Source organism: Protomyctophum bolini, assembly GCF_963924005.1.
Source record: "Protomyctophum bolini genome assembly, chromosome: 23".
NCBI lineage: Eukaryota > Metazoa > Chordata > Actinopteri > Myctophiformes > Myctophidae > Protomyctophum > Protomyctophum bolini.
Genome location: NC_137884.1, coordinates 13,222,001 through 13,242,233, shown reverse-complemented (window position 1 = coordinate 13,242,233; position 20,233 = coordinate 13,222,001). Strand labels below are relative to the sequence as shown.

The 20,233-nt window shown below is 42.8% G+C and overlaps 1 protein-coding gene across 1 annotated transcript in view; it reads right to left on the bottom strand.

The window, feature by feature from the left end:
- Window positions 1-477: 477 nt before the first annotated feature.
- cracr2ab (calcium release activated channel regulator 2Ab) overlaps window positions 478-20,233 on the bottom strand; it is a gene marked incomplete at its 5' end in the record, with an annotated part of 20,830 nt that continues 1,074 nt past the window's right edge. The window contains 15 exons of the mRNA XM_080756959.1: window positions 478-887; window positions 1,378-1,454; window positions 1,770-1,871; window positions 2,374-2,488; window positions 3,941-4,022; window positions 5,616-5,754; window positions 6,278-7,052; window positions 7,779-7,861; window positions 8,346-8,394; window positions 8,836-8,907; window positions 9,469-9,644; window positions 11,119-11,214; window positions 16,566-16,656; window positions 18,577-18,723; window positions 19,566-19,758. Coding sequence (XP_080613085.1) covers window positions 800-887; window positions 1,378-1,454; window positions 1,770-1,871; window positions 2,374-2,488; window positions 3,941-4,022; window positions 5,616-5,754; window positions 6,278-7,052; window positions 7,779-7,861; window positions 8,346-8,394; window positions 8,836-8,907; window positions 9,469-9,644; window positions 11,119-11,214; window positions 16,566-16,656; window positions 18,577-18,723; window positions 19,566-19,758 — 2,285 coding nt within the window. The 3' untranslated portion in view covers window positions 478-799. The remainder of the gene's footprint in view (window positions 888-1,377; window positions 1,455-1,769; window positions 1,872-2,373; window positions 2,489-3,940; window positions 4,023-5,615; window positions 5,755-6,277; window positions 7,053-7,778; window positions 7,862-8,345; window positions 8,395-8,835; window positions 8,908-9,468; window positions 9,645-11,118; window positions 11,215-16,565; window positions 16,657-18,576; window positions 18,724-19,565; window positions 19,759-20,233) is intronic.

The following is a 20,233-nucleotide window of genomic DNA, read 5'->3' as shown; positions in this document are numbered from 1 at the left end:
GCGTGGAAGATAATTGGCTTACAAGATGAAGAGGGAAGCCACTGTATGATGCAAAATACAGTGTATGATGCAAAATACAGTGAATGAATGCCAATGCAATGAGTTTTATTGTAGGCTTCTAGAGACAATGCGCATGTTTGACATGCAGTACTGTGCATGGACAATTTGCAGTGTGTTTACAGTACCACACACTTCCTTAGGCTTCACTAAGTGAGCATTTGACGGCATTACACAACTGCATTTTAATTGGTTGCCATGTTTGACAAAAATGCATATCGGCTTATCGTGGATATACTGTACCTATTATATTAAGTAGCAGATCTACAAGCTCAAAAGGCGTCGCTTCGTGTCACGTGTCAAGCTTGTAGAAGTGCTACTTTTGATGCTTTAGTTTGACGCGGTAGTATGATCAAGTGGGGCGTTAATTTCAGGAAAAGTAAAAACACAAAGTTTGAATAATTATGGAGATAAGACGTTTCTGTCCGACAGATATGTTGTACATAATTGTCAAAAAGACAAACCAGAGAAAAGCTCGATGTCCTTCGAGTGTAAACGCATACGTAAGCGGCGTGTTTGTGGGGAGGCCAGAGAGAGAAATACAGAAAATAATCGAATCAATAATAAATACATTCAAACATTAATTTTCAAAGTACATATACACACAGATTATAATAATGATGATAAAATAACCCCTACATGGAACCCTGATGGATTCATTTGGTTGAGGTTCTCACAACATCTGGGCCCTACAGTACCGCCAAACCCCACCAATAAGGTGAATGAACATTCATATACCTCCTTACTTGCAGCAGGCTTTTTTCTTGACGGGCTGGCCGCTGAGGATAATGACTGTGTCTCTGACGCGGTCCTCCTGTTCCTTTAGCACTCTGGACAGACAAACAGACAGACAGACAGACAGACAGACAGACAGACAGACAGACGTCGTAAATAGTCTAAAATAGATGACTTGCTCTAGAGTCTAGAGCAGTTGTTCCCAAACTGTTTAGCAGGCAGGCATCATTGCACATAACAACCACACCAAGGGGCCTAATGAAGTAGTGTGAACTCATATACACATGAAAAATAAATACAAAAATCACGGCACTCAATCTTTCTTTCTTTTTTTACCTAATATATCCTCACGGCCCACCAGTTGGCCTCCGCCCACAGGTTGAGAACCAATGGCTTTTGCACAGAAAAAGTAGGTACAATATTTGCGTCTAAATGTAGTGGAGTAGAAGTAAAAGTACTGACATTTTGAAATACTCCAGTAAAGTAAAAGTACCTCAAAATTGTACTTAAGCACAGTACTTAAGTACATGTATTATGTTAATTTCCACCACTGACCACTGGTATAGGACCGGTCAAGCGGCCTACCTGGCCAGGTGCGTCAGAGATTCGCTGACGTTGCAGCCGGTGTAGGCGCTGACCTCGAAGAACATCATCTTGCTTTCCTGCACAGGAAGAAGGATGTAAAATGATGGTGATGTAAAACGGTGCAAACACAAACATTAAACGCCTTTAACAATAAAGAGACAATATGACGTAAATGACACATTATGACGTAAATCTCCTCTTCTCTCTCCCTTTCCTGTCAGTCTTCACTGTAACTATCAATAAAGGCACAAAAAATGACCCCTGCATTCTCTGCTGATACTGACAACAAGCCTCTCCGGCTTACTTATTTACAGTCATAACAACACAACACAACACAACATATCAAAAGTTGCATAACATAACATAATAAAGTTTTGTAATTTCACACTGACATAAGCGAGTTGCTCCGCCACTTTGTGAGACACCGCCCTGTCTCCCTCCATGTCCATCTTGTTGCCCAGGAGCAAGATGGGGATTGCTTCTCCTGCTGCCTCCTGGGTAAAAACAGCAGAATTAACACATTTAGGACTGAGGACCAACAAAATGTCTTCTAAATCCTGACAGCTTTCTGAAAAACCTATATGTTTCTATGTCAGCGGTTCTCAAAACTATTTCATGTCAATGACCCTGAAATGATGTATAATTGGCCGTTGACCCCCATCTGAAAATGTTGTTCCAGGGACCCCCCAGAAGCAAATGTTTGAATTAAAAATGTTCGCTGTGAAAGAATATACTGTATATTCAAATATTTGCGCCACATTTTCACGATTTAATAAAAATTGCAGATCTACAAGCATTTGGTTTCATTTTACACTCTCAATAGTTAAATCATTGTTAAACATCTGCATTACTCAATTTGCAAGAAGTCTGCATAATTAGAGAATGGAATTGCGGACTAAATCCTATCCAACGTTAACAAAACTATTTCATTTTGGGTCAGCAAGGCTGTAAAAATAAAGGTTGAGAACCACTGGTCTAAAGGTCAGAGGTCAGGACCTGGATATTGGCCAGCCACGGGCGCACGTCTCTGAAGCTGTCGGCCACGGTGATGTCGTACATCAGCACCACGCCGTCTGCCCTCCTGAAGAACTGCTTGGTGATGCTGCGGTACCTGTGGCAAGTTAGTACTCATTAGTTACAAAATAAATCACACCCGTCTAAATTGAGTGGTGCTGTACTGTACTGGTACTGGTACTGTACTGCACCGCCCTCCTCCCTGGCCTCTGTGTGTGTGTGTCTGTGTTAACTAAGTTTAAAGTTACATGCCACTGCTGAGTTGCTTGTCATGAAAATCCACTTTAAAATGGTGTAATCGCTTGTTGTAGTGTTGAAAAGTATTCCAAAGTGCCGACCACAACAACAGAACGGAGAATAGTCACGCATGGTGTGGTCTCTCTCTCTCTCTCTCTCTCTAAGGGATAATGCATGGCTAGGTGGTCATTGTTGAGTGTACAGTATACAGCTTTTAATTGTCCACACACGTCTCAATATTTGCCATTGACAATGAAGGGAGAAATTGGGTCAAATGTCCTCAAAATACTACGTAAATCTTGTCCACACACGTCTCAATATTTGCCAATGAAAGATGAAATTAGAGTGCCCCTCAATTCACACAGGTGTGATTTTTTTAAATAAATAAATCACCGACAGGCTAGGGTGATTAACCACCGACGTGGAGCGTCTGAAGGTGAATTATATAAACAATGACGACCTAGCCATGCATTATATACTGTATATATATATATATATATAAAAAAATAATTAGTTAAAGGACAACAGTTTCTGTGTGGAGTTTGCATGTTCTCCCCGTGTCTCCTAGTAATCCTGGTCTCTAAACTGCCTCCCCCTGGCTTGGACTCCTCATGCATTGAACGAAGCATCAGTATAACAAAAAAATACATCGCATGGATGCACCTGGGACGTATCTTCAGTGATGTATCCTGAGGTCAACAGGGTTTCGGGTCTTCCAACATCATACCCCTCACTCAGGCGACCCAGCCGGGGTTGATCAAATCCCGATTTACGTCCCAGTAGCTACCCTTGATGGCTTGATCAGTCCATCAGGGAATGAGCAAGGCCACACAATCCGTTGCTCCGGAACTACTCTGCCGGTACTGGGAGAACCAAAATCTGGCTCGTGGAAGGACTAGGCTCAGTGGGTTGACTCCTGACCGGGCCCCTCCTACGTCTCACCAGGTCCACTCCTACTCTCACTAGGCCCAGGACTTGTGCGTTGCACCAGACTCCCAGTACCAGGCACTGCATTCAGAGTGCCGTCTACATTCCGGCCGTCACCCGTCTCTCCGGTGGTCACCAGACTATACCTGGTTGTCACATCTAGTCTATTCCTATGAGTCACTATAAATAGAATAACTATAACTAAAAAATACATCGCATGGATGCACCTGGGACGTATCTTCAGTGATGTTTCCCGAGGTCAACGGGGTTTCGGGTCTTCTAATAAATCTTCTAATAATCATAGTACCTGATGATCATGTTTTAGGTGGGGAAAAAATCCTCTTTTCATCTTTAAATGAAATGCAGAGCATGAGGAGTGACAGACCTCTCCTGTCCAGCGGTGTCCCAGAGCTGCATGGCTACCTGGGTGTTGTCCAGAGTCAGTGTCTTCACACTGTAGTCGATACCTGCAATTAATAATGACACAAAGCAGTGTTGATTTGACTAAAACCACTACTAAAAATGTTCGTCGACTACCTTTTTTTCACTGAAGAAAAACCAAGCTATGGTGATGACTAAAACTAAGACTAATTATATTGACAATCTACTGTTGTAGATCGGCTATTTTCAGAATGCAAAGTGTAAACTCAGCCATTATGACGCCATTAAGGCCCAATATTATGATAATACGACTACAACTAGACTAAAGTAAAACATTCCAGATGACAAAGATATGACCAAAACTGGTGTTGTGTCAGAACTCAGAACCCAAACAAATTGTGTTAACGTTGGATAAGATTTTGTCTATAATTCCACACTGAGGTTGGTACCATAAGCAATATAACAGTCAAATGTTGATCAAAATAATTAAGGGACCAGGAAGTCACAAAGTGACTTTGGTCACTTATTGTTTTAGTGTTTTTAAGGGACCAAGAAGTCACTAAGTGAAGTGACTTTGGTCACATTCCTCCTTGTTTTCTGTTCTCTAACAACTCAATGGGTTGTTGTGGGCACCACTCGTGAATGACCACAAGAGGGCTATATCTGCCTGTCCTTATCAAAGGCTGCAACTTTTGAGATCTAATAATAAATAATTAATAGCTCAGAGGGGAAGGGGGGGGGGGGGTGCGTGAGAAAGGTCATCTTGTAGATGAAAACGAAGGCGAGTAATTGATCAGACGTGAGATAATCCTCAGCACAGTGTACCAGGACTCTGGTGCAGGCAGTGTGGCTCCACAAGCTCTTTCATGTGATGTTAAGTTGTTCTCAGAGTCCGACATGTGTGCAAGGCAACCATGCACCCCCACCCACACACACACACACACACACACACTTTAGTACTGCACCGCAAAAGCCGCGGGAGGGTGTGCCCCGGCCTTGCCCCATAACACGCCCACACCGTTTTGAGTGACCGTTTTGAGTGACAGGCAGCGACGTTAGCTCTGGAGTGTGTGTGTGTGTGTGTGTGTGTGTGTGTGTGTGTGTGTGTGCAGCTGGTAAAATGTATGACTTGATGTATTGGGCTTGTTTCATCACAAAACCGTCTTTGTATTGGGGAGTGGCGATATATGTTTGCAGAAGTCGAGAGGCTGTGCTGCACGAGTCCCATAGCCTGTTATAGATCGCGCCAGGCGATGATAATATTTATTACATAAACGCTGCTGCCTTAAACATTTATTATCGGCTGACCTATAGTTACACTGCTGTTAACTGTTTGTTTCTCTTCTGCTTTCTGATTTCCACGCATGAATGGAATTAGTTTTGCTAGTTTGCTGCTGCCAGTTGGACCCCAATGGATTCAATCAGTATTCAATCATTACATTGTAGGATAAGTATGTCTATATGATACCCAACTTGAACTTAAAAATATGCCACCCGCACCCAACTCGAACGTAATACTATATACACCAGTGTTGCCATGTCTGCGAGTTTGGGCTTGTTTTTCCTGTAAAGTCACTTACTGGGTATTGGTGGCTGCGGCTTGTGTTTTTTGGAGGTTTATTTTAAATGTGTAGTTGCTTATTTTGGCTTGCACAGCTCGTCACTGTATGCATTCTCACCCACAGTAGCGGTGGTAGACGTGTGGAAGCGTCCCTCACAGAAGGAGCGGAGCAGGGATGTCTTTCCCACACTGGAGTTGCCGATGAGCAGCACTTTGAACAGACGCTCAGGTGTGAGAGAGGGTCCCTCTTTGATCCCCTGATGGAGACCACGCACGCACGCACGCACGCACACACACACACACGCGCACACACACACACACACACACACACACACACACACACACACACACACACACACACACACACACACACACACACACACACACACACACACACACACACACACCATTAACCACTTTAACAACCCATCACATGTTGAACTTGTGAGCTCTTGGAGATGGTCTATTTTCGGGATTTGGTGTTGGATGAATAAAGAGCGCACCAAGTACAGTGCAACTCAAGTGCGTATTATAGTGGGTCTAACCAACATTAGAGTTTTGGGTTGATGCAAAATCCCAAATAGCCAGCCTACAAGCTGTAGGCGTACATACGTTGAGAGCTATCTTCGAATAGCTGAACAATAAGGGCTTAGGTTATTTAATTGACTGCCATTGACAAATATGTTCGAGGTGCAGACCGCCATTGACGCATGGCATTCGTCCCCCGTCCTCCCCCCGGAGGACCCAAAACTTTGAGGAGCACTAGCCTGGCTCACGTACGTGTTGGGTCTCCTTTCCGACAGGCTGGCCTCTGGGGAACAAGGGGGTCTTCTTCGTCCTAGCGAAGCGGGACCTCCGCTCTGCTGGTGCCGGCGTCGCTACAGGCGCAGCGTACGCAGGGGGAGGTTGGCAGGCGGAGGCCTCGGTGGCCGGGACAGCGCCACCTTCCAGGTCGCATGACTCCTCTTCCCGCTCCTCCTCCTCCTCCGCCTCCCCTTCCTCCTCGTTACTGTCGTCTTCATCATCCTCCTTCTGCTCCTCATCCTCCTCACTGAGCTGGTGCAGCAGGGGCTGGCCAGACCCTGCGTAGAGGAGGTGCGGGAGGTGGTCCTCCTCGATGGAGATGATCCGACGCAGGGGCCATCCGTCGGGCGGCGCGTCCAGGACCTCGTCCTCCCCCGACACCCCCCCTCCTCCTCCAACTCCCCTACCCTTCGTCCCCATCTCCGGTCGTGTACTTTTCGAGACGGGTATCTTGCTGGTGCTGGCCGTCTTCTTGGCTCTCGCCTTCCCGCGTTGTGACGCGGCTGTTTTCGCCACGGCAGTGTAGCCATTGCTGGCCTGCAGGCCCCCCTGCATTCCCCTCGCGGTGGACGAGGAGGAGGAGAGCCGATGCTGCAGTTGTCGTGGAGGCCTGTTGTTGTTGTTTTTGCTGTTGGTGGGCGGGGCGGTGTCGTCCTCGCTGCAGGAGGAGGAAGCAACAAACACGATTTGAAGGTGTTCGATGGGCAAGGCCTCCAGATACTGGAAGGACCTGTCCACATACAGAGAAGAGCTTCTTTAAAGGAAACAAGACGGGAAAACAGGGGGGAGGATGGTAGCGCGTCAATTCAAAGAGCTTTTTGAGACAGAAATACTTTTTATAAAACCCAGTTATAGACCTGAGGCCGATTCCAAAAAAATGCCTTCTGAATCCTAACAGTTTTCTTAAGAGCGCAAGTGGATACATCTTCATTTGTCAGGTGGAAACCTTGTATGTCCAAAACCCTTCCCTCTTTTGTTATCCTTATTAAGTCGTGAAAATATCCAATCTACAAGCTCACAATGCCTCGCATTGCGAAGTGTTGTGAGCTTGTAGATCTGCTATCTATTTGTGCGACACTCTTGTATGATGAAGTATAGGGCTTAATAAGAAAAAACACTTTCAAAGTTGAAACATGAAAATACAAGTTTCCTGCCCGACAGACCACTACTTTGAGAACCAATGTACTATGTATATATATATATATATATATATATATATATATATATATATATATATATATATATATATATGAAAATTTGTGAAAACATTTTAACTCATCTTCATCGATCTTTGCTTCTTGGGATCAATGGGAACAAAATACTTTTTAGAGATGAATCGGCCTCAGGTTTTACCTCCTTTCATCTGTGATGATGATTTCTGTCCCTACTGTAGGGGAGAACATCCGTGTCCATTCACACATGAAAGCAACTGACAGACGCGATTTATGCTAAAAGCATTCTAAGATAAAAGACTCACCTTTTCGTCGGCTGGCTGGAGTCATCGAATAAATTGCCCAGACTCGTTCTCTGTTTCTGCTTCTGTCTGAGGGAACTTCGAGGCTTAGGCTATTAGAAAGAAAGGGAACAATTTACAATTTAGGCATTTAGCAGACGCTCTTAATCCAGATTGATTTACATTTAGGCAAGAACAAAAAGCATGGGAATACATCACATATATAAAATGCATTTATCATGAAACATGCGTAAGCTAAGAATGTAACTAGAACATATCTACATAATGACACTATACATATTTACTATACTATGCTATCCATATGTACTGTGAAGTGCTATGACTATATACAATGCAATTATTGTGCCGTCTACCTGACATGCTATAAGTCTGTTTCAAATGCTATCTAAGTCTAAAAGTGCTATGGTAAGTGCTATGGGGCATGATGGAGTCTGATAAGGTGGGTTTTCAGACTATGGCGGAAGATTGGGAGTGATACTGCACAAACAACACGACTTGTTAGACACTGACAACCATTATTATACTATTATTATTGTGAAATATATTTGTAGACATTTGAAACAAACTCACCACACCAAAGCTCATGTCACGCTCATCTTTTAAATGTTTGTTCATCTCTCTGGGACGGTTGAGAAAAGACATTGGAAACAGATTTAATATACTACATGTTATTTATTTAAATATGTTTTTAGAATAATGTATTCATAGGTTTGTTTGTACTCATTTAGGGGTGCAACAGATAACCAAACAAACCAATTTAATCAATTACAAAAAGTAATCAATGGGGAAAAATGCATTATCCTTTTATAGCAGAAATAGCATTGCACCACATTATGAGCTTGTACTGTAGATCGGCTATTTGACACCATTGTATGACAAAGAGGTTTATCAGACTAATCGATTTAGTCAATTATAAAACATAAATGAAACCTATTTTGCGTTGATTCTTGACACACACAATTAAAAAGCATGTTTCATAATAATGTTTTTGAAAAAATAATTGACAGAATAATCGACGACAATAATAACACAATAAGACTTGTTGCTGATTATGTCTTACCTGAGGAGGTCCAACTGTTTCATTAGGCTCTGCTTTTCTCTCTGCAGTCCTTCTGTTACTCTGTACATCTCCCTGGAAAAGGGAAAATAAACATTATTGTTAGGGTTAGGAAAAAGGGAAAAGACTTGCACTCTCAGCCTTCATTAACAGAAAGAGATACTTTTTAACTCCTTCGCTGCTCACTGGTGTTAGCATGCAGATATGCACTGCAGATATGCCGCCCCTCCACACCTTTAGCTAGCAGTAGAACCAGCTAAATCTTTTCAGCGATGCGATACAAACTCACTAATTATTTACGATCGTCAGGTGCACGGCGCGCACCTTGGACAGCTCTCCAACCTTTGGAGATACAGCGCTTTGAAAATCGCGTTATAATGGAGGCTCAACGGAGCTGCATTTAAAAATCGCATCGCTGCTGGTGATGGAGGAGCCGGAGCAATGCTAAAAGGTGAACAAACGGACGGCACATTCATATATCAAACGGTTGTCTACGCTTATACGCGTAGTTGGCATAAATAGGTCCCATTAGTTTACTAAAGTACATTTTGATGCCAATACCTTTATACTGTACTTTTACGTAAAGTAAAGTTTGCAGTATTGATACTTTTACTAGTGAAAACCACTGCCACTCACATCTCTTTGTCCTGTTTCAGCTGGGCGGCCTGTTCCTCCAGGATGGTCAGCTGCTCCTGGGCCAGGGCCAGCTCCTGGCTGGTGCCCGCCAGGTCTCGGGACAGCTCGTTACAGGTCATCTTCAGCTTGACGTTCTCCTGCTTCTCTGTGCTCAGCTCACGACACTGGAGCTCCAACTGGGAGGAGGAGGAGGAGGAGAGATGGGCAGATGCTGAGTAGTGTAGTGATCGAAGTGGTTCTCTAACTGGGGTCCAGGGACTCTCTGGATTCCTTGTCCTTGAGAGTGTACAAATGGAACCATATGGACCCGTATTTGGTTCCATTTGTACACTCTCAGAGTTATGGGGGGTCCTTGAAATTAAAAGGCTGGACAACCACTGATCTAGGAATAAAATTCCATTATTCAACGTTTGGCATAGCCAACCATATTGCTGCGTTTCGTGAAAACCGACTGCACGGTTCAGCCAGAACTGGTATTTTTGGTGGAGAAACAAAAGTGCCCCCCTGGCTCCACCAGGCCAGGTCAGGTTGTGGCCTCCTGGTGGGGCTATAGTAAGCCAATGTGAAAAGGGTGCCAATTCTTCTTACTCCTTGGATGGCAATTGGATGATTTGAGGCATTTTGTTCCAAAAATGTGTTTTGCTAAAGTCCACCTGTTGGTGGCACTATAACAGGCCAATGGGAAAAGGGTAGAATATATTCCTCAGCCTAATAGGAAAGTCTGTGAAAGATTGTGTAAATTGCACGCTGCGTTCATGATTTGAGGCTTTTTGTTAAAAACGGCCAATCCTGCAAACTTTGAAAGCCAATGTTAGCTAATTAGAATGGAATATGAAATATCGGACGGATTCATCTGGACAGAATCTGGAGGAGTAATATCCAAAAATGAGATTTACAAAAGTCGGCCTCCTGGTGGCGCTATAAAAGGCAGTTCTGGACAATGTGGGGCAGAGGTTCATCGTTGGCATCCAGGGAGTGTGTGCAAAATCTGGCACTGAAAGTTAACGGTGTCAGAGATACACAGATGCACGCACGCACACATGGACGGACAGACGGAGTGCAAAACATACTCTCTCCCCATGCCTGGTGGAGACATATTGGCTTGAAATATTGTCATGTGATAAATCGGAATGGCATAGACTGGCATATCAATACCGATATCAGCATGTTAGGCAGTATCTGCATCTTTTCCGGATACTGGCATCGGAAACAACTCTAATGAGGCAAACAGAGTCTCTGTAACTAAAAATACTCTCTGCCACACTAATTAGAACCTTCATTAGTACCGTTGAAAACGGGGTGTAACAGTAACCTAATATATGTATGTCAATATAATGCTTATGCTATGAAAAAGGTTAATTTATTACTGCCACCAGGAGATCGTTATTTTTACCCCCGTGTGTGCATGTGCGCACACGCGAGTGTGCGTTGCTAATCTCCCATGGCACTAGGCCAATTTCCAATCTGGTTACGTTCCCTGCTAGAGCACCCCATTCAGACATAATCATGTAGTAACTGCAGTCTGCAATCATTCAGAATCCAGTCGTACCAGTATAAAAGTAATGCTCAAATAAGATGGTATTAATAAATCAATAATATTAAATAAATAATGAAACAATAAAGTGCATTTCCATGACAATCTCCACTCACCCTTCTCTGTTTCTGAATGAGATGCTCCAGTTCTGTCTCCTTGGAGAACAGCTGTTGCTCCAACTCCTGGCTGTGCATCTGGAGACGCTCAGCGTCCTGTGTTGGAGACATGGAAGATACACTTCAAAGATCTCAACTGGACCCCCCCGCGGAAATAATCGTATTTGAACTGGGGACCCCCACCCTGACAAGCCCTTGGGAATAGGGATGGAGCTCGTTAAACTTTATTCATAACAAGCACCTTAACGATCAGGCTTATCGAGCCGGGTTCTGATCGGGGCCACTATCGAGACATTATGGGCTGCTAATTTGCTCAATAACAGGCTTGATAAGCCCAAAACGTATTGATAACGGGTACTCAATAAGCTTGTTATCGGATTCTTTCGGGTAGTGGTTATCGAGCTCCATCCCTACTTGGGACTGTAGGAGTTGAGGCATTACATTAATTTTTTCTGTTCCACAGAAAAAGATTGACAATAGCAGATGTACAACCTCACACCTCGCAATAGAATTTGACTAGTTGTTATAGTATCATGTTTATTGATTACTTTTGATGCAGTAATATTAAATCATGTCTGTCTTAAATTCATTAAGACTCTTCAGCTCAGATTGACCATTTATTGCAAAGCTATTGCATTTAGTTTGGCTCTGCTTCATGTGATATCCCAGATTATCTAGGCACAGAGACACATGCAGCTCTGATATCATATCTCATTTGATGTCTCAGATTATCTGTGCAGTGTGCACGACACACAGCTCTGATATCAACAACAAACCCCAGAGCAGAGCATAAGACAAATATATTACATCAACAACATAACTTTCAATGCATCCATGTACCACATGATCATAATACATTCCATGAAACATAAACAAACAAAAACAGAACTAGATACCACACATATAGTACCACACATATAATCCATAAATCACATTGTAATCACAGAATCACCCATTACAGAACAAAATGCCACAGGGAGGTGGAGGGAATTTGAACGCTGACATCTGAACAACCACTGAGTCAGCTTGGCATGTAGAGTGAACACAGAGTAGTGACTGCTTAAAAGGACCACCTGATTGTGGGTGTGAGTGAGTTAGCTTGAAGCGAATGAGAGTGAAGGGACTAAGGGAGTTGACGTGGAGATAGACAGCTCACCTGATTTAGCGGAATTACTGTTAGAGAATGAATGAAGGGGGTCCGGGAATTGTAAAATCAACCTTCTGACTTCCATCATCTTCACTGTCATCTGGGGACCCCCAAACCAGTGGCGAAGGCAGAAATAAATTCTAGGGTGGCCACACACACAACATTACCCTATATATAGCGTCTTAAAAGGATCCCTGGCTAATAAGACAAATATGCCTTAAAACATTATAGCCTCTATACAACTAAAAAATTAAAATTAAAACACCTTTAATATTGTATTTTCTTTTTTTTATCCCACGATTTTGTAACCCATTTTTCACCCCTGTGTCAATCATCTAATGTGATCCTGGGCTCTACACACCCTCCACCAACCTAGTCCCCATATATGGGGGACAAGGGGAGAGCAACGGACTTGAACTCATGCTTCCTTCATGCCTGAGTGTCCAAGTTGCTCCTTTACACAATATTGTATTTTCTTCATAAATAGAAAATCTTCCATCTTCCATGTCCATGTGGTCTAGCCCTATATGGAATGTACTATGCAGGAGTGCATATGCTAATAAAAACAAACGTTATGCTTCCTAAGGATAATATGAGCATCAAAGCAATATTTTTAATATTTTTAATTAGCATGTGCATTCCATATATTCCATAGGGCTGGACCACACAGACGTATGACATCATCTATTTGCGACAGGAGCAGTTCCTACTGAGTGAATCTCTATTTATGAAAGAAATAAAATATTGAGTATAATATTTTAAGGCATATTTGTCATATTAGCTAAGGTTCCTTTTAAATACTCTTTTTCTGGTTACATTGCAGGCAGTTTTCAAAATATTAAATCAGGTGTATTTGATATTGACAGGTGACAGTCTGTTGGGTTTTGACCAGGTTTATATCCATTTATAGCGTCTTTTCTGCCGATATAATCGGTTATGTTCTTTGACTACAGTATATAGAAGTGTCTATACGTCTCTGAATGTTTTGATGAATTGAACAAGGTGGACCCTCTTGTAAACAAGTGTAATGCTTAATTGGGTCGTCCACTCACAGTTAACAGTCTTTGTATTGAGTTTGTGCTTGAAATGTACTGTAATTCCGCAAACTGTTCTGCAAACTGTTAATAAATATTTCAATCAATCAAGTATATTGGCCTAAATTCACAGCCGCCTCAACTGCCCCACCTCACCCATACACAACACTAGAAACACAAGAAACCACAAAAATCTGTACATAGAGGCCCAGCCTGACTAATTAGAATAGATTTTAGGCCTGACCCGGCCCTTCAACGTTGGGTCGGGCCTGGTTGGGTTTACACAGAGTTAAAGAGAAACGCCAGTCAGCACCATCTTCATAATAGATAAATACAAACATAGACAGAACAGAACTATTCTTTTTTATTATAATAAAGAAATAAAAATCAATATATATAATTATTTTCATGGAGCCTGAGGACCGGCCCGGCCCTACTGATTAGCATACATTTTAGACCCGGCACAGCCCTAAAACGTCGTGTCGGGCCTGGTCGGGTTCAGGCAGAGTTTGAGAACTCTATAGTACAGAATTACCTGAGGGCGAGAAGCGACCTCGCCACGAGGCGTGATAGACTGCCAACCATACATGGAGGCGGCCATATATGGAGCATGTCACGAGGCGTAATGTCACGAGGCGTGATGTTCTGACAACCATATATGGAGGTGTGACCTGACTGTTTCATAGTAAACTGTTACAATTACACTGAGATCCTCCACACAGACTGCGACGGAAGCACACGCACGCACACACGCGCACACACAGACACACACACACACACACACACAACACAACATTCAAAAGCTGCAGAAATAAATAGCCTTTGTTTTAAAATTAAGCCTCAACGTGGAAATTACACAAAAAAGCTCCCATTCCAAATACCTGTTGCTGAGACGTCGGAACTTCGGAAGATTTAGAAAAGCATAATCCTTTATCGTTATTGTCATCGACCTCCTCCCGAGAATCTTCCCTTTCTGATTGTTCAGCGACAGGCTCGAGTGTAGAGGTACCGTGGCGAGGCAAGCTACGGGAACACTAGTTGTTCAAGAAAGATGAATGAACAAATGCCTCGACAAGAAACAAAAAGTAAACAACATCTCTCCACATGGCTGGACTGTGAGGAACGACTCCGAACGAGGAGAGGCAGGGCAGACTTAGAGTGTGAAGAAGAACCGACAGCCTGTTTATTCATATTAAGGAAGACGATCACGTAAAAAACACAACAAAAACATATTTTAATGAATGAAAAAAAGAAAGACATTCTGAAACGTATTAAGTAATATATATATATATATACTGTATATATTATAATTATAATTATTTGCGCTAAATTGATAGGTGGGCCAGCTTTCTATTTGGGTGGGCCACGGCCCACCATGGCCCTCCCATGGCCCTCCCATTCTCTCCTTCCCGATACAGAGTAGTGAGTACTGATCCGATACCAGTGTAAATAAACTAAGAAAGTGGTTCTCAAACGATGGTCCAGGCCCAGGGGCCATCTGGGTTCCTTGCGGGGGTTCCAAAATCCAAATGGACCCTTAAGGCCGTTGGAAGGTCATTTGCACGTGCGTTGGCGGTGAGAGCTGACACGCAATGCACGCAACTGTATTACATGTCCTTACATACTATGTAATAGCATTGCCTTGCGTTGCTCTTTTTATAGCGCTTTTCCAAGTGCTCAAAGCGCTTTACAATGGTTCATTCATTCATACATTTGGAGGTGAAGCGGAGAACAGTCGATGCCAGCGTCCTCACTTCCCACATTCACACACCAATGGTGGCAAACTCACACTGACCAACTTATTGGAGGCAATGTAGGGTTCAGTGTCTTGCCTAAGGACACTTCGACATGTGGACAGGAGGAGCCGGGATTCGAACCACCGACCAAGGGATAATTGGACGACCTGCTCTACCTCTTGAGATACAGCCGCCCTCTTGTGTGCTCCTGTGTGCAATACACCATTCATCCACTATAGATGGTAGCTGTGACACTATGTAGCTCTCCCAGAATGCAATGCTGCTTTTCAAGGCTGAAATTAAGACGGTAGAAGGAAGAAGTCGCTGAAGGCGGTTGTTGTAAGTGTAGCAGCTAGCAAACACAGCAGACAGGAGTTGCACCACTCAGTTCACACGGTGTGATTTTTATTTCAATAAAATAGTGTGTCTAAATAGGCTTGTGTCTGAAGAAAGATGTACTGTATAAACAATGATATTTTGTGAAACCTGTCATGTTTATGCTTGATGTTTTTTCATCCTGGGGCACTAGGTCTCAAAGATCATGCAACAAAGACATTCACAGAGACATGAAATAGACCCATGATGAAAACAAAGGAATGCAACCCCCACTATGCATGATATGAAAATGTCCTACTATCTATCTCTGAATGATAACCAAAGCCATATAAAGCCATATAAACTGTTATTGATCAACGGCAATGGTGGTAAGCGTATTCTTAAAGGAGAATTCCATACTAAAAGGCTTTCTTACCTTTCTTTGTAGTTGTTACGTCCCCACCAAAGAGGTCCAGGTGTTATTTTGTGCAAAAGCTCCTTATTGGCTATTTCCCTACCGCTTTTTATATATACTTTATTGAGAAATTATTCAGGTTTACAATTCATGCAGAATTACATATATACATAAGTTACATTAATACCATGAGCCCTAAATGAATTGCATTGAATTGAATGGGAATTGAATTGGGCTATGGGGTGTTATGCTAGTTCGCTTATTTCCATCGCTCAAAATTATAATTTCTTTGTATATATCCTCTCTTCATAATGTAAATAATATCCCAAGCGGCACACTTTACTACTTCTTTCGATGGAAATAAGCGAATTAGCATAACACCCCATAGCCCCATTCAATTCCCATTCAATGCAATGCAATTCATTGAGGGCTTATGGTAGGGAAAATAGCCAATAAGGAGTTTTTGCACAAAAAAACACCTGGACCTCTTTGGTGGGGACGTAACAACTACAAAGAAAGGTAAGAAAGATAAGAAAGCATTCTAGCATGGAATTCTCCTTTAAATAATAGGCTTCAATTTACTTAGATCTACGCCAATGGAGGGTGTTAAGGATTACTGTTATTATGGTAAACTCAAAGTTCATATCACACACACCATAGCCTACCTGTAACTTTCATTAGCCACAAAAAAAGCAAATCCTTCCAGGGGCCACCAGGGGGTGCCCCACGTGCCGCATGTTGAATACCCCTGGGCAACTATACATGCATGCAGGTAAACTTATAAGAGTGAACGTTCATACCTTAAGAAGTACCCTGTCTTTCTCATTTTTGATCTGTGCTTCCATCTCTTCATATAAACTGCAGATCTCGCTGTTGTGAGTCGCAGCATTCCTGTAATAAGAGAAAGGTGGTCCATGACATGTTAACAATTTTGAAAGCAAACGCTTCCGAGATTTTTAAGTGGGCCCTGATCCAGAAAAGGTTGAGAACCACTGACTTTAACCTGGTGCTGCACGATTAATCGAAATAAGATCACAATCTACATTCAGACTATTATCGATTATGCGATCTCATTTCTAAATTGGAGCAAGAATTGTGCAGCACTAGTTGGCTGGCCAAATCATTTTAGTTGCTCTTATGTTTTTGCTACAAGAGAGAGAGAGACTTTAAAGAGAGGAGTGGGGGGTCAAAGCGTCTGGAGACAGTAGCCAATAACATTGCAGGAATGTTTTTGACCTTAAGTCAGCTTGCGTGGTAGGTGGCCTTACTTCAGTCATGCGAGGGTTAAAGCATCTGTGCAATGTTAGCTACAGATATAGCATATTTGTTCTCAAAGTCGGGTTTTATTAGAGGAGCTATAAAACATTTTTAACTTGAATGTTTGCTTCTGGGGAGTCCCTGGAACAAAAGATGGGGGATCAGCGACCAAATACATATCATTTTGGGGGTCCTTGAAATGAAAAGGTTTGAGCACTTATACGATTTTTAAGAAAACTGGTAGGATTTAAATTTGTAGAATTGACCTCAGGCATTAATGGCTTCAAGTCAAAGTTATAGTCTGTATTATTTGCCAAAAGGAAGCTTTAAAATCTATTCTTCTTGGCAAGCGACACTGGTGTGCTGTGGAACATACGGCTTCATGCCGAAATGCGTTGGACCTCGACTTCCGCCGTGCGCCGATAGATCTTCACAAAGGCTACGTTTGTTGTGAGTTTGAGTCTGTGACCCATTATTTTATTTATACACCGAGAGACACACAATGTACAGTACTGTATATAGCTAATATATGACATCATGTCTGGTAGCGGAGAAGGCTTTGGAAACAAAACCAAAACAGCAGTGGTAAATACTGTGGGAAAATACATACAGTACACGCACACATTCAAACACATACGTGCGCACACACACATACTAAGAGGTATTTACATGGCCCTGATAATCTAAGACCTAAACATCTGATTAGTGAGATGTACAGAATAACAAGCTGTACCATGCAGTACCAGGAAACCAACCACACACACACACGCACGCACACACTTCTGAGGAGTGTTTTAGGCCGGAGATTTTATGAAAGCCATTTCTAGAGTTTATTTTTCCTTTTTGACATTTTGAATCCTAAACCGAAATCCTAAATCTACAAGCTCAAAACACATCGCACTGTGACGCATTGTCCCTAAATCTAAATCTAAATCTAAACATAACCTCTAAATATCTAACGCTAACTGCACCTGAATCTTTTCCTAATTGCTGCTCGCAGTGTGGCACAAACTAAGTGACACACTGTGAGATTGTATATCTGCCATTTTTAAATAGCCATGGTAACAACATTTAGCTGGGGAACACCCTGGAACCGCTTCAAGGACCCCTGGTGGTCCCCTGACCCCACTTTGAGAACCCCTGAATGAAAGCAAAGTCCCACTAATGGCCAGACTTCATATAATGTGTGCCAGGATTAACACCAACAGTCATTTGAAAAGGATCAAATCCTGCATTGAATTACAGATAAACACAAACATAGGCCACATACACAATATTTTGCTGCCTGGTTATTTAGGACAGGTGACTAAATGGGAGAGCACTGAGTTTCTAAAAGGCAAATGTTCGTAAACCTTTTAAATGTAGGTCATTTGAGACATCAAACCCTGCCGTCCTGAAAATACATCCAATTCACTGATAATACTTTAAGGCTAAAGACTGCAAGCTAAACAGCTCGCGGGGGGGGGGGGGGGTGTTTTTGTGTCTCAATACATAAATGTATACTTTGTCCCTGAATTAGCACTCAATGACAAAATACTCCTCCATCCCACCCACCTCTGGAGGGCGCTCTCCATGTCCTTCCTCTCCTTGTGGGCCTCTTTGATCTGTGAAGTCACCCTGGAGAGGAACTCCTCAAAGTTGGACAACAGGTGAGGTTCGTCTCTCCTCAGCTGAGCCCACAGGCTGCGCACCTCCCCCGGACTGATGAGCATGATGATGATGGAGACCGAGGAAAGAGATGATATTATTATCGGTGACGGACGGAGTACTCGAATGTTTTACTTATGTAAATGTATCAATACTACTGCAATATAGAAATGTACAAGTAAAAGTTCAGAATTCAGAATTTACTTGAGTAAAGTACAAAAGTACTGGTATCAAAATGTAATTAAAGTACTAAAAGTAAAACTACCCATATTGCAGAATGTCCCATTTCACAAGTTCAAAATTTGTACAAAATCTTCAACCTCTACAAGACTCACAATGCGTCGCACTGCGATCGACTATTTTCAAATGGCCAGAATGTATACAGGGCTGAAGTGGTATGAACAGAGCTGATATCATCGGTGATGGAAGAAGTATTCAAATGTTTTACTTAAGTGAAAGTTTCAATACCCTATTTTAGAAATACTCAGTTACAGGATCTACAAGCTCACAACGCATCACTTTGTAACACGTTGTGAGCTTGCAGATCTGCTATTTTATTATTTTTGTATACATGACTAACTTGTGGAATGGTATAGCAGAAATGTGCACATCACACTGGTCCTTGTGGGGTGCCAGCCAACGGGAAAAATACTGTCGTCGTAGCTGCCAAATGCCCAGAGTTTATTGTGGACACAGAGAAAACAAACCAACGTTTCCGACAGAAATACTGCCTTCTTCAGGGAAGGAACTTGTGAAATGGGACATAACTGCACTTTTACTTTTGGTACTTTAAGTATATTTTGAGGCCAATACTTTTGCACTCTTACTCAAGTACATATTTAGCACCAGACTTTTGTTTAGTGCACGTGTGGCTAGTAGGCTACTAGACGACGTACTCCTCGAACACACTGCTGGCTCCCAGGCTGTCCAGGAGCATGGAGAAGTGTTTCTCTTCGTCGTCCTCCTCTCCGGCCAGCTTGGCGTCCCACTGGGTCTGGTAGAGCGCTTCCTTGGCCCTGAGGCCGTGTCCAGCGGGGCTCACGCCGGTGTCTTCATTCACCGAGATCCTCCGACCACGCAGAAACTGACCTGATGACACCACCGCCCCGTTAGTACGACTCACCCGTGGCTTCTGCGCACGGTTAGGGTTAAGGGTACGGTTAGGAAATAATGTCGCATTATTGGGACGTCGGACTAACGTTACGTCACGCACACGAGGACACTGCCCCACGCACAAGGAGGGACATTTTGTTTAAAGGGACATTTTACCGCTGGAAGAAACTGCAGTAACTCAATGTTAATAGTATTTGTAGTAGATAACAGCAGCACAAATTTGTGCACACCTCCACGCAGCCTCCTCCTTCTCCAAAAGGAGGGGCAGTGCAGCAAAGCATTATGGTCATTGTAGGAATTCAGCAATCCAGTCAAACACACAGACTTCATTGGCCATAGGGTGCAAATTACTACAAATATACTAGTGAGTGAGTGTGACTGCAGTTTCTTCCAGTGGTGAAATGTCCCTTTAAAAGTCATTGAATCATTAAATTGTAAACTGTATACAGTT